Source organism: Aotus nancymaae, unplaced genomic scaffold, assembly GCF_030222135.1.
Source record: "Aotus nancymaae isolate 86718 unplaced genomic scaffold, 86718_ANA_hifiasm-v0.15.2.pri h1tg000002l, whole genome shotgun sequence".
Taxonomy (NCBI): domain Eukaryota; kingdom Metazoa; phylum Chordata; class Mammalia; order Primates; family Aotidae; genus Aotus; species Aotus nancymaae.
The window spans coordinates 38,846,135-38,862,171 of NW_026988413.1; the positions used below are offsets into that span (position 1 = coordinate 38,846,135).

At 36.4% G+C, this 16,037-nt stretch overlaps 1 protein-coding gene across 1 annotated transcript in view; it reads right to left on the reverse strand.

The window, feature by feature from the left end:
• The window catches only part of CFTR (CF transmembrane conductance regulator), a 181,957-nt gene that overhangs the window by 29,644 nt on the left and 136,276 nt on the right, over positions 1-16,037 (reverse strand). Inside the window, exon 22 of the mRNA XM_064374118.1 lies at positions 9,631-9,882. Coding sequence (XP_064230188.1) covers positions 9,631-9,882 — 252 coding nt within the window. The remainder of the gene's footprint in view (positions 1-9,630; positions 9,883-16,037) is intronic.

Below are 16,037 nucleotides of genomic sequence, written 5' to 3' on the forward strand. Positions count from 1 at the left end.
GGAGATTCAGTGTGAAAAAAGTATGAGAGCAAGAAAATTCCAAGTGGGCCCAGTCATTGGGGGATTTCTATAGTTTTATGAATTTTGTGGGTAGGATCCTTACCCGGTTCTCACAGTGAAAATCAGAGGAAAAAACCCTCATGCTTCCAGCAGAGGGAGGGGATAAGTAACCATTTTGAAATATGCCAGAGCATTCTATTCTTTTTCTTTTTTTTTTGAGATGGAGTCTTGCTCTGTCACCCAGGCTGGAGTGCAATGGCATGATCTTGGCTCACTGCAACCTCCACTTCCTGGGTCCAAGCAATTCTCCTGCCTCAGCCTCCCAAGTAGGTGGGACTATAGATGTGTGCCACCACACCTGGCTGACTTCTGTATTTTTAGTAGAGACGGAGTTTCACAGTGTTGGCAAGGCTGGTCTTGAACTCCTGACCTCAGGTGATCCACCTGCCTTGGCCTCCCAAAGTGCTGAGATTATAGGCGTGAGCCACTGCATCCAGGCCCAGAGCTCTCTAGTCTTATAACAAGGCCTGCCCTCGAAAGAGACTATTTTACCATGCCTAACTTATCAGGGTTTTTTTCAGAGCCTAACTGACCTAGGGGAAGAGAAATACTCAATTCCCACCCACACTAGTCACTATGTCCCACCAAAAGGGGTAAAAAAAACACTTCACAAGTGTTTCTAAGCTACAGGGACACAGGCTCACTGAAAGACTAAACCTAATCATAGGACTATAGAATACTTCCCTCACCCTTTGCTACACATACCACTACATTACTAAAGGCCTATTTACTACAGTTCCTTTTACCCAGTACATCACGTCCACCTTTCAATAAAAAATTGCAAGGCATACTAAAACACAAACAAACACAGTTTGAAAACACACAGCAAGCACCAGAACCACAGTCAGATATGACAGGGATGTTGGAACTAACAGATTGGGAATTTAAAACAACTATGATTAATATTCTAAAGGCTGGGCATGGTGGCTCATGCCTGTAATCCCAGCACTTTGGGAGGCTGAGGTGGGTGGATAACTTGAGGTTAAGAGTTTGAGACTAGCCTGGCCAATATGATGAAACCCCATCTCTACTAAAAATGCAAAAATTAGCCAGGCATGGTGACAGGCACCTGTACTTCCAGCTACTCTCGAGGCTGAGGCAGAAGAATTGCTTGAACCCAGGAGGTGGGGGTTGCAGTGAGCCAAGATCATATCACTGCACTCCAGCCTGGGCAACAATGAGACTCCATCTCAAAAAAAAAAAAAAAAATTCTAAAGGTTTTCATGGTAAAAGTAGGCAACATGCAAGAACAGACAGAAAGCAGAGAAATGGAAATTCAAAGACAGAATCAAAAGGAATTCTATAGGTCAGAAATACTGTAATAAAAATGTAAAATGCCTTTGATGGACTCATCGGTAGACTGAACACAGCTGAGGAAAGAATCTCTGAGCTTGAGGATATGTCAACAGAAAATTCCAACACTGAAATGCAAAGGCAAAATAAATAAATAAATAAATAAAAAACCCTGAGAAAATGGAAAATCCAAAACAGTGGGACAACTATGAAAAGTGTAACATACATGTAATGGGAATACCAGAAGGAGAATAAAGGGGGAGAAAAGAACAGAAGAAATATTTGAAGCAATAATTACTGAGAATTTTTCCAAATTAGTGTCAGATACCATACCACATATCCAAGAAACTCAGAAGAAACCAAGCTGAATAATGCCAAATAAACTGACACATAGGCTTATCATATTCAAACTGCAGAAAAATCACAGGTAAAGACAAAATCTTGATAGAAGCCAGAGGAAAAAACATCTTACTTATAGAAGAGCCAAGGTAAGAATTACATCTAACTTCTCAGAAACAATGCAAGCAAGAAGACAGTGGAATGAAATATTTAAGGGTTTGAGAGGAAAAAATCACCAATCTGGATTTCTGTGCCCTGTGGAACTATTCTTCAAAAGTCAAGAAGAAATAAAGTATCTATCAGACAAACAAAAATTGAGGAAAATTGTCAGTAGGTCTGGCTGGTAAGAAATGGTAAAAGAAGTTAAAAAGAGAAAAAGAAAATTATACAGGTCAGAAACTTGGATTTACATAAAGAAAGAAAGTATATTAGAGAATGAATAAATGAAAGTATTTCATTTTATAATAAAATTAGAACTTCTATTTTCTTACTCTTAATTGATTTAACAGAAAACAGTTTGTCCAAAATAATTTCATCAATATATGCAATCATCTATATGATAATGTATATACTTAGGTATATACGTATATGTAAGTGAACTAAATGATAGCTACAATACAAGAGACTGGAAGGTAGAACTGGGAGCATTTTATTATTATAATGTACTTGCACTACACATGAAATCATTTAGTATTATTTGAAAATGGAATTAAATTAGTTGTAAATGTGTATTGCAAACTCTAGGGGCAACCACTAAAAATTAAAGAAGAATTACTATGCTAAGGAAAGAAAGAAAGTGGAAACATAAAATGCTCAATTAAAACCACAATGGAAAGAAAAAGAGTAGACAATAAAAATATGAACAAAGAACAAGTAGTTTAACAGAAAACAGGAATAAATATGGTAAATGTTTATCTAACTATATCAATAATCATTTAAAATATCAATAGTCCAAATACACCAATTAAAAGACAAAGATTGTCAGAGTGGATCAAAAAACAAGTCTGAACTATTTGATGCTTGTAAGAAACTCACTTTAAAACCACATATAGACTAAAAGTAAGGGGATGAAGACAGGCCATTTTAACACTAATCAAAAGAAAACTGGAGAGGCTATATTACTTTCAGAGAGAACAGACATGTAAAAGCATTTGGGAAGAGATTGCAGAGGACTGGTAAAATTAGAAATGTTAACTAATTTCTAACTTCCATTGGTAAAATCAGAAAATCATTAGCTTAAAACCATAAGCAGACAAAGCTGTCACAAAAAAACCTACACGCCAATATTTTTCATGAACACCAACGCAAAAATTCTTAAAAAGTATTAACAAATTGAATTCAACATGTATACAAATAATTATATACCACCACAACCAAACTGAATTAATCCCAGGTATGGTATACAAGGTTGATTCAGCATTTAAAAATCAACTAATGTACTTCACATCAACAGGCTAAAGAAGAAAAATAAAGTGTTCAAATCAATAGGTGTAGAAAAGCATTTCACATAATTTAACACCCATTCTTGATTCTTAAAAAAAAAAAAAAAAAATCAGCCAACTAGGAATAGACTTCCTCAACTTAAAAAACAACAACAAAAAAAAAAACTTCTATGAAAACCTTACAGTTAAAATCACACTTAATGATAAGAAACTTGAAGTTATCCCTCTAAGATCAAGAACAAGACAAAGATATCTCCTCTCACCACTACTTTCAACATCATACTGGAAGTCCTAGCTAATGAAATAAGAAAAGGAGATAAAAGGCATACAGATGGGGAAGGAATAAATAAAATTAAGTTCAGATGATGATCATCTACATAGAGGATTCAATAATTGACAAAAAATTCTTGAAACTATCAATAACAAGTGATTATAGCAAAGTTAAAAGATATAAGGCTAATATGCAAAATCAATCATTTTCCTATATAACAGCAATGAAAAAGTGGAATTTTAAATTAAAATCACAATACCATTTACACTGGCATTCCTTGAAAATGAAATACTTGAACAAAATATGTAAAAAACCTATATGAGGAAAACTAAACTCTGATAAAAAAATCAACAAATCAAATAAATGGAGAAATATTTCATGATGATGGATAGGAAGATTCAACATTGTCAAGATGTCAGCCCTTCCTAACTCATCTATAGATTCAAGCCGATCACAAAATCCCAGCCAGTTATTTAACCTATATTGGCAAACTGATTCTTAAGTATATAAAGAAAGGCAAAAGACCCAGAATAGCCGACACGGTATCAAAAGAAGAAAAAAGCCAGATAACTGACACTACTCAGCTGGGTGTGGTGGCGCATGCCTGTAATCTAAGCACTTTGGAGGCCAAGGCGGGTGGATCACCTGAGGTTGGGAGTTCAAGACCAGCCTGACCAACATGGTGAAACCCCGTCCTAAAAAAAAAAAAACCTAACACTACTCAAGTTTCATGAGTTTAGCTTATAGCTGAATTAAAAGATTGAGGCAGCACAACACAAATACCTTCAGTTTCCCAATTCTTTGCTCAAAGGTTCTCTTTAACTTCACTTATCTCCTTTCCTCCTATCTTGGAGAAGATAGATTTCTCCTCAGTGCAGAGGCAAATGCCTCCATATTGCATTTGATATGGCCATCCCCCAAAGACCAGTGCTCTTGCTTTCTACTTCCTACCACCACCAATGGTGTTCTACATAGCTTCTTATTTCAGTATTCACCCATTCCCTAACCTTTTGCAACTGGCCTTTTACCATCAGTCCTCTATACCTAATGGCTTTCTTTTTCATTTTTCTTCTTTTTTTTTTTTTTGAGATAGTGTCTCATTCTATCGTCCAGGCTAGAGTGGTGCCATCACAGCTCACTGCAGCCTTCATCTCCTGGGCTCAAGTGGTCCTTCTGCCTCATCTCCCAAGTAGCTGGGACTACAGGCACACATCACCACATTCACCTAATTTTTGTAATTTTTGTGGAGACAGCATTTTGCCATGTTACCCAGGCTTGTTTAGAACTCCTGGGCTCAAGTGATCCTCCCACTGTGTCCTCTATAGTGCTTGATTACAAGCATGAGCCACCACACTCAGCCCTAATGGCCTTCTTAAACAAGGGCTTTCATGGTTGGGCAGGAGTGCATCAGCATCATCTGGAAGTTGTGCTGAAAGTCAGACCCCTGTTCACTTTGTTGGGGCCCAAGAATGTACATTTCTCATAAATTCTTAAGTGATACAGATGATGCTGGCCCAGGGACCACACTTTGAGAAGTCCTACTCTTGAAGATGACCAAAGACCACACACACAAAAAAAACAAATTGTTTTCCCTATACTACTCACAATACACATTGTAAATGTATCGTAACATCAACAATGTGGGTTTTCGACACCAAGCAATGCTGACAACTGTCTGGAGTTAGCATAGACCTCACAGGATAAGGGCTCATTCCCATAAGACTGCCTCCCAACATACTTCAAATGCCAATGGCAAGCCCAGATTGTCATCTGTGCTTCTGACTGTGTATCTGTAAATCCATGAACTCTTCAGATTTGATAATTTGCTAGAATGGCTGACAGAACTCAGGGAAACAGTTTACTTACTAGGTTACCAGTTTATCATAAATGGATACCACTCAAGAACAGCCAGATGGGAGAGATGCGTAGCAAAAGGCATGTGAGAAGGGGCACAGAGCTTCTGTGCTCTCTCTGGCATACCATCTTCAGAGCACCTCAATGTGTTCACCAGCCTGGAGGCTCTCCAAAAAACTTCCAGTTAAGACTTACAGAGTGACTTAATTACATAGGTATGGTTGATTAAATCACTGGCCATTGTTGATTGTACACAATTTTCAGCCCCTCAAGGGTCCCTGGAGGTCAAGGGGTAAAGCTGAAAGTTTCAACTGGACCCCCTGGCAACCAGCCCTTCCCCATTCCTGTCCTTAGGGACTTTTCAAAGGCCACCTCATAAATACAAACTGGGGCATAGTTGAAAGGGGCTTGTTAGGAATAACAAAGGATGTTATCTGCTTTTATTGCTCTAGATCTATTTCAGGAACTAGGGGGAAAAAAACAGAACAAAAGATGCTCCTGTCGCTCTTATCACTTAGGAAATTCCAAGGGTTTTAGAAGCTCTGTACCAGAAATCAAATAGCACCTAACAGCAAAATCTACCTGGATTATCTGAGTTTTCAACTATATTGCTTTAGCTTTCAAATCCCAAAATTGGAGGTCAGGCACAGTGGCTCATGCCTGTAATCCTAGCAATTTGGGAGGCTGAGATGGGAGGATCACTTATGGCCAGGAGTTTAAGACCAGCCTGGACAAAAAAGTACTTTGAGACCAGCCTGGACAACATAGTAAAACCCTGTCTTTATATTTATATTTCTGTTAAAAAAAAAAAAAAAAAAGGGATCCACAATCTATCACCCATCTTGCTCCAGTCTTGTCTTCCATTACTTCCTTTGCCATCCCCCAACCTGACTGAACCAGTCACTGTTTTCTGTGTATGCCCCTTGCCTCATGTTATGCCCTCTGCCTCGACCACCCTTTCTCACTCAACTAACTCAACCAAATGCCCAGGCAGATGGCAACCTACCTAGGGCTTGTCTGGGCATGCCCACAGCAGACTTGGAATCCCACAGGCAGGCTGAAGGGAACTGGGTGGAGCCACAAGGAATTTGCACCTTATGCAGGGGAGGAGGCTACTCTCTTCAGTTCCTGTGTGGTGGCCTGGGATTCAATCTGTGAGCAAGTCTCCATTTCAGTTTGCTGAGGTTTGTTTTTTTTTTTCTTTTTGCCCAATAAAATCCTGCTCTACTCACTTTTCAATGTGTCTATGTGCCTAAATTTTCCTGGTAGTGTGACAAGAACTCGAGTTTTAGCTGAACTAAGGAGCAAATTTCTGCAACACCACTTTTACTTGTTCAAATACACAGCTCAGTTCTCAAAGCCTTATTCTAAATGCCACTTCCCGTATAAAACCTTCCCTGAATAGACTAACTCTCCACCAATTGGTACTAACTGCTTCCTTCTCTGAATTCCCATAACATTCACCTGTATATCTCTTATTCAAGAGCATTTCAAGGATTTGGGGGCCCCAAAGCTTGTAAATTTGGAGGGAGGGCTCTTTCCAAGAATAAAGATTATAGAATTATAAATACAAAATTAGATACAGGGCCTTCAAAGTTGGCTCAGGCAAATGAAGTTCTGTGAAATTTAAGCTTTGTTATCATCACAATAAATCTGCCTCAGGTTTCAGTGGATCTTATATTTCCCCTTTCAGATTATCATCTCCTGGGACAGAAACTTTCTCTCTTCCCCAGCCCCATGTTTTCTGTTCTTTCACCTTCTTTAAAGAGACGCAATGGCATCTGGTCAAAAAGTACCTTGAACTCAGACAGATCTGGGTTTAAGATCCCTGCTTACTTACTCACTTAATTGAACCTCAGTTTCCTCCAGTGTGGAAAATAAAAGCAAACTATCTGCCTTTAGGGTTATAATGGGATAAAATGTAATAGTAAATCAAAGTGTTTAAACAGCGCTTAGAATATGATAAGCTCTCAATAAATATTAGAGTCCCTCTTTGGATGTGTCAAACAAAAATTCTAGGAAGTCATTGTTTTGGATTAAGCTCTCTCATAAGGCCTCAACAGACCAGACTAAAAATAAAAATGGAGTCACCCATGTTCACCAAAGCAAAACTAAGCTGTTATCTGTCCTTCTAAGAAATCAACAAAGATGACAGCCTGATTTCCCAAACAAGTCAGTTTCAGACTTCCATCTTAAAGTTCCCTCTGTTTTAATTCTTAATCCAATGTTAACTAACCAGTGACTTTTCTATTATTCTGTCTCTTTGTCCCCACTTTTCAAGAAAAGTAACTTTGAAATGACCAATTCACTTCTTATTCTTTGTTTCTGTTTCCTTGGCCCTTTTTTTGGTCTATAAACCAATCTCCTTTGCTCAACTTACTGGAACACTTATTCCAATTTGTGAAATGAAGGATTGGCCAAATCTAGAATAGAAAATAAAGCTAACTGAGATATTTAAACTAAATTTGTTGTCATTTTGTCTTTTGACAAATGGCACCATCCATAGCCTTGTGTGAGTAAATTTCAATTCCCCCAAAGTACCTAGAGAGTGCCTTTCAGTGAATTGTTACTGAACACACATGGCCTATTTTGTATATACAGGTTTAGAGAAAATGAAATACCTGAGCATATTAATTCTTTCTCATTTTGCTACATCTCTAATTACTAATCTCAAATCAGGGAAACTTTCCATAAGAATGAGGATCCACAAATTCTATTACTCTAGGGCTTGCTTAAATTTAAATAAGTGGGCAAATGAGCATCAGCAAAGCAAAGGGGTGGCAGGATGTCAGGAGGAGAGAAAGTCAATTTACCAAGACTTTCTATCTAGGTTTATACCCACCTATTCTTGCTATTGTTTATAATAATGATATTACTTTTGGCATTCATCTTGGTGACCCCAAGAAAAAAATACTTTCAGCTATGGTATTCATCGATATGTAAAGCAAAACAGAGTATTAATTTTACTTTTTCCAGTGCAGGAAAGGAGCCAAGACAAATCATTAATTCTACATAGTTCCAAAGTACAACTAACATCTCTGCAAATTAAATAATGAAGCAAAAATGCTAAAAATTGTAGAGGTTTCATTAGGGCTCAAGTTATAACTCAAATATCCATAAACATACTCATCCTAACACTTAGGGGCAAATTCAATATGAAATGGAAAATCTTTCCATTTATGCCCATTTAAAACTGTTTTCCCTTAGGAAAATAAAAAATAAATCAAATCTTATTCTTGATGAACACAAATATAATAGAGTTCATTTTAGTGGTATGTGAATTTATTTATCCAACTATAAGGCAAAAAGATGTGTCAAAATTTCCAGTGTTCCATTTTAAGCCATTTCACATGGTACACAGAGACTTTTTGCTCATCCTATATATATGTTTTTACAGAATTTGTGTAATGCATTAAATGTTTATCAAATGCTCTAAAATCCATGGGCAAAAATTAATAGCATATATTCTGAAACTCATGAGCAAAACTATTTCTACGTCAGTGTTAAGAACGGTGGCCTAACATCTTTACTAACTATATCTCTCTATATATTTTTGTATCTGTATTTGCAATTAACCACAAAGAGATAAAATTTTAAAATTCAGTTTTCAATTCAGTTTTCAGCTCCCTTTTATTTTATCTAAATAAAAAAGAAAATCAATCAAAAATATATAATACGCTGGTCTAGATTTATAGAGCAGTCTAGAATTACAGATTTGAAGACAATGAAGAACTATGTTTATGGAACCTGAAGTCTATGGATAATGACCATCCCTGTCTCCAGGAATCAATTCCAGAAATCAGTATATATTAAGTTCCTTCTATGTGTTCAGCCCAGTGCTGGGATCCATAAGAAGTATTTCAAAATAATGCCAATTACTTATGCTTAATAAATGTAGTAAATAACTAGGAAAAAAAATTTATATCTCAGTGAAAACTTCAAAGAAAACCAAAACAAACAAACTGAAAAAAACCTAGGAAAAAAAAAAGTGTCACTTGTTTTAAAATTTAAGACATTAGATTGAGTCAACAATAAAATATTATTCTTATTGGAAGATATTTTCAAGATGGAAAATCTACAACATAATTTTCATTTTTTAATGGCTTATTTAGTTATTAACCTAGCAATTAATCAGATTCTGCAAGTACAATCACATTTAAAGTAAACCTATTATATAGATTCAGGTCTCTGAAAATTAAATTTTATATTCAAAATAATGACTCCATATAATAGCAAAAGATGTATGTTCAATATTGATTCTACTCTGCAATAATAATGTTACAAATAGATTCTACTAACACATTGCTTCAGGCTACTGGGATTCACTTATTCAACACAAGTCTAACAAAGCAAGCAATGTTCAAATCTCACCCTCTGGCCAGGACTTATTGAGAAGGAAATGTTCTCTAATATGGCATTTCCACCTTCTATGTATTTTGCTGTAAGGTCTTTGATGGTCATTTGACCCCCTGAGGGCCAGATGTCATCTTTCTTCACGTGTGAATTCTCAATAATCATAACTTTTGAGAGCTGGCCATTCCTGTATGCTTTGGTTGACTTGGTAGGTTTACCTTCTTCTGTTGGCATGTCAATGAACTTAAAGACTCGGCTCACAGATCGCATCTGAAATAAAAATAACAACATTTTTGTTTTTAAGATTGGCAAACCATTTCATAGTTTGATGTTTCCTAAAAAATGACTTGTAAAATGGGACACTTGCTACTCGTCACTTGGTTATTGTCAGGCTTTTCAATGAACTAACAGGAAATAATTGGATATAATTAAAAGCTTAACTGAAGAGAATTAACTAGGACTTATATAAATGGGCTCTGTATAGGCCTGTTTATTTTTGTGATCACCTAATTCTCAGTTATGCAAGCCACACATAAATAGCCAAACTATTCTCAAGGGAATAGATGACATCAAAGAGAAAATTTATTTCTACTATGAACAACACTGCGCAATGCTGTACAACTGGTATATTATAATAAAATGTACCGCAACTCAAAACCACTACTGAAGATTCTTCTCTTTCTCTCGAACTACCTTAGTAACTAACTATAATTCTGTGTGTCAACCATGTGGTTAAGTGAACTCTTGATCATTAGATAATTTTAAACAACTTCACTCTAATCTTCAAACAATTTAAGTCATTGGCATATATCTGCAGTTAAATAATTATGCTTTTAATCTAAATTACTTAAATATTCATTTTTAGTGCTAAGAAAATGTAATTGCTTATAAGGGTTATATTTAAAATTAAATATGTAACTGCTTTATAAATCTATTCATGTAATATTTAATAAAGTATACCTTTAACACACACAGAAAGAAAATGACTTCATAATTTTTAAGGTGTTCAATTTTTTAAACAAAAGCATACTTCTCTGAATAATTATGACTTATTGGAATGTGGAATATGATTTTAAAAACAACCTGGCATATAGTAAGTACCCAATAAATATTAGAACAATAAATAAAGAAATGAATATACTAATGAGTAAATAAATATAAATGAATATGAAGAAAGAATTTGAAGACTCTGAATTCATTCAACTTCTTTTTTTTTTTTTTTTTGAGATAGAGTCTTGCCATGTCACCAGGCTGGAGTCCAGTTGCGCGATCTCGGCTCACTGCAACCTCCACCTCCCAGGTTCAAGCGATTCTCCTGCCTCAGCCTCTCAAGTAGCTGGGACTACAGGCATGTGCCACCATGCCCAGCTAATTTTTGTATTTTTAGTTAGTTGAGACAGGGTTTCACCATGTTAGCCAGGATGCTCATGATCTGACGTGACCCACCCGCCTCAGCCTCCCAGAGTGCTATTTGTAAAATATATCATCCTTGATCCTGTGATTCAATCTTTCCCAGGCATTAGTAGCTGACTAGACACAATTTTACTGCTCTTATTTTTAGTCTTACTAAAATTAAGTAAGTCTTACTAAAATTATTGATGCTGGCTTTATTCAGTCAAAGAGTTTATTAACTTTCCTTTAAGATATTAACATATCTTATTTATACCAAACGTTTAGACTTTAAAAATTATCCTTTTTGGAAAAAAATGTGGGCAAAAGTTCATTTGCTTCTATTATTTCTATTTTTCATTATCAAAAGGTGGAATGGGAAAAATTCTTCATCTTTAGTATGGAATGATTGGTAGATAAAGCAGAGAAGTTTAGACATAGATCCTTAATTGAACATTAAAATTCCATCTTAGCAATTCTAATTGTATTGCCTGTTTTCACATGCCATTGATCAAGCCTGTTCTGTTTGTGAAGTTCTTTTTCATTCTGGCAATTCTGTGCTTCAGTTTCCTTATTCTTGAAAATATCTTCAAATTGTCTCCAGTAATTATTCAAGATTCAAGAAAAGAATCCTTTGAAGTCAAGCCCACTATTAATGGATGTGAAAAGGACCCCAAAGCCTATACACTAAACAACAGTAAAGGAAGTAAAAGGCATATAGTCATGACTGTACACATGTAATACTTTAAATTCTGAATTGTGAGTGACTTTCAGGGTAGATAAGTCTTGACTCAGTTATTCTTGATTAACTTTGAATTAAAATACACTCTTACACTGTCATTAATTTTCATAGAGAGCTGCTAGTCTATAATAAGGTCTGGGAGATAAAATTGCAACTACTATTGAGAAGAAACTGCCAGAGATTTAGTTCTAATGCATTTAAAATTTCTTAATGTATTTATCCTGCGTAAGAATAGCATCCCTCTCTTAAAATAACTGAAGGGTATACACAAATGTAGATTAGCTGCATAAAGTTGAGACTTGATATTTATGCCTGTTAATTCTATACACAATTCTAAACTTATTTTTTATTAAGCAAGACAGGAAAGACACTATATAACAAAAATACTTCACATTTTAATACTTCCAAACAATCAGTAAAACATTTAACTACTGTTATCTAAATGACTCAGAATTACATATAGTATTATTAGAAAATAAGGGCTTTCAAAACCACTATTTTGGCAGCACTGGAATGTAACATACAATGTTTTCTGTTTAGGACTTGTGTTTGAGCATTGCAAATTACATTCTCCATTAGTGAAACTCACCTAGAGGGTGAATCCAGAACTTCTAATGTCAAATGTAACAAATGGAATGTACCAATCAAATTTAGAGAATGTCCCACTCATTGTCTTTCTTACAGCCTAGCGGCTTAATGTGACTCTAAGACGGGCTATCATGGTTCCGTACGGCATGGTCAACTATGCCTAGCCAAGAACATGTAATTTCATCTTAACACTGGGCACTCAGTCATAGCATATGAACAGACAGTCATTCAATAAAGTGGGTTAGAATACTTTCTGACAGGAAGAAAAAGTGGCTTGTGCAGACACTTCCACCATGGTCAGTGTGTAGCCACTGAAATGCCATTATTAAATAAATGTGGACAGATAACAAATTAGATTATGCATTACTAACCAGTTCCTTGTATTTGAGGGCTTTCCAGCTTGGATATTCTACCTCCAGTACTTCTGGCAGGAAAGGCCACATCAGAACCAGAGCAGAACAAATCAATTCTGGTCATTTAAGTTTCAAAAACTGGCTTTTGAAATTCAAGTCAGATATTGATCATTTGAAAATTTTGAACCATGTGAATATTGGCCTTTAAGCTCCAAAAGCCAAAGCCTAAGGACTCAATGCACAGTGTTTATGCAAAAACAGTAGCCATAGACAAAGTTATGATGGATTAGAAGCAGTCACTCGCCTCTCCCCACAATCCGACTCAAGAAAGGCTGTCCATAAATGGGAGTAACAAGAGGGTTTAGATACCAGGTCCTCTAAGAAAAGTTCTGCCTTGCAACCAAATCCTGGTTCTGTCCTCAAGGTGATTTGGAAAATTTAGAACAAAGGAGGCCTATGCCTAAATTCCAAGGCAAAGCCCAGGAAAGACTCATGCCCTAGTGAAGCTTCCTGTGTCTTGCATGATGTGGGAGCAGTAGAAGGAACATGGTTGCTTGGAATGTCTATACACAGATGACTTGACATAGCTTCAGATTTGAATCTTTTGACCCGTCAGGGGCATGGAAGAAGCTGAAGAAGGCTCAGCAAGGGAGAGCTCACAGTGAGAACAAGAAAGACAAAGACTCCATCTACATGGACCATGCACCTCTAGGTCAGATAGGAACATCAGTCCTTCAGAGACAGTGAGCACAGACAAAAGACGATGCAGGTCAAGACACACCTTAATCCCTAATATTATGGTATTCTGCACACTCCACTTAGAACCCAGCAAAATCTCTGAATTTAATTCTATTATTTCTTTCACTCAGTGAAATGCATGCTCAAATAGAAAATAAACTCAACCACAGAAAAAGTAAAGTCATATTTCTTGCACACTTAATTACAGAGCCAAAGATTCATAGCTGCTACCAGGGATGGATCCAGGTTTTGTAGAGGCTGAAGTTTAAGTAATTTGGGGAATTCTTAAAGAAAAAAAAATCGAAATCCAAATTATGCATACAAAATTAAATATAGGGCCTTCAAAGGAGTTCATGCAAGTGAGAGGACCTGCAGCTTATATCTCATACGCTTCATGTTAAACCAATTCTGCCTATTATAGTAACCTCATTCAAAGCGTTCCTTGTTGTATTCAAACAATGGACAGTTCAAAACATCCCTCTCCATCTAGTGCTTAGTACCATGTAGTCACTTAATAAATCTTTGCTAATAATGAATGAATCCATTATTCTACCTCCTATGCAGAAAGCAGTGTCTGTGCAGTAAGAATGACAGTGCTGCAAGTACATTAGCAAGTAGTGCAGGCTGCAGTTTTACCCTTCAGCTCCTCAGCCTCAAAGTATTCATTGCTATTTGGATTAGAAGGAAGTTACAACATATCAAACTATTTTTAGTCTCATCTATTTGTTTTCATTGAGCTTTTAACCTCACTTAACGTTTTTTCTCATTTAGAGTGCCTACTAAACATTTTCATGTGATGCATAAAAACTACTGTGCCATTGTGTAGCTACCTAGATTGTGCTGGATGGAAATTTGTATTCAGCAATTATCAGAATGACTGGATTGGCAAACTCCTTAACACCAGCCTGCTGCTTCCTGTGCATAGAAAAGAGTTGCCTAAGGAGGGTGGAGGGATAGCTCTGTTTAGAGCAGCAAGTCTGCCCTGCCAGCAGCAAAATCCCAACATCTGCTTCAGTAGGAGCACTTCTCCTAGACTTTGAGAAATAGGAAATGAAGCCAAAATGAGACCCAAGTACAGACCCAATGAACCCCATTCTTCATTTGTGGGGAAGAAAACTTGACAGAATTTGTGCAGACTTCTGTACATTAGAATTTAGCCGAAATTTAGTGGGATTTTTGCTTAAGGATCTTCATCTGCTTTAAATCCTTGGTTTTATTATTTAATTTTGTTATTCTTCAAAACCTCTTCTGAGCCCCTTGAGAAGGGATCAGTCCTTAAAACTGGACCTCATTATCTTTATAAGAATGTCTAAAGTTACTAACCTAAGCATTAGAAGAACAAAGTCTTTTGGGATTATGACAGTCTTGACAAAAATATAGCTTCACAGCCTAATCTCAATCTTACTTTATAACGGATGCATTTAAGCCAAGAAAAAAATAATTCTTGATTTTCCTTTTCTCTTTGTGTGACAAAGAGGCAAGAGAAGGCTTATAGGCTTATTCTAGAATAAGTCAAGAAGCCAGACTCCTCTCCTTCACAAAACTATTTGTTCGATTTCCTTTCATCCTTTTGGTTGTTCAGAAGCCAGCACATCAAGATTAGGCATTAACACCCAAACTATGTGCCATCATAGAAAATACACTTCACACACCAGAGATCTGGCAGGCAATACTATAAAGAGACTTCATGACTGGTAGTTATAGGAGGATTGCAAGAAATAAATATGAAGAGAATCATCTAGAAAGCTGGCACAATGTAAAAAAAATCACACATTTTATAGGAAAAGAATTCTAAGTATGAAGTACTTGTAAGGGGAGATTTAGGGCTTTTAAATCATAAATCCTTCCCAGTAGGCACAAACTATACTTTTCAATACTCACTAACACAGACCTGACACCCAAGGCCAAGTTAGATCAATTAGCATAATCTTTAGGCCATGCACATAAACTTAAGAGACAAGTTAGCAAGAAAACAGACTCTGCCCAAAACATGTTCTTTTACTTACATCTATTACTTACACTCCTAGAGCACATAAAAAGTCAGTCAATTGCCATGTTGTTATAAATTATTAACAGCATAAATGAGTTACTTATTCTGTACTATAAACCTAGCCCTTTAGTATATTATTATAGCTTGCTCTCTACAGAAATGGTTTACATATTTTTACCTGTGGCAAATCACTTGAGAAGTCAGTGTCACTTTTCCTATCAGAAGGGACAGAGATGGTGATCTTCACACAAAAGAAAGAAAATCTATTTGCAGCATGACAAAAGGCATATCCCAAGTTAACACTGAGGTTTCAAAATATACTGGTGCCCATTTTCAATAGCTAAAAACTTTGATAAACATGGTACTAAGTGTGCCAATGGGCAAAAGAAGACTCAAACTTACCCTTCCATGTAAAAGGTCAGACATTGGCCAGGCATGGTGGCTCTTGTCTGTAATCCCAGCACTTTGGGAGACTGAGGCAGGTGGATCATGAGGTCAGGAGTTCAAGACTAGCCTGAGCAATATAGTAAAATCCCGTCTCTACTAAAAATACAAAAATTAGCCAGGCATGGTGGCACACACCTGTAGTCCCAGCTACTCAGGAGGCTGAGGCAAGAGAAACACG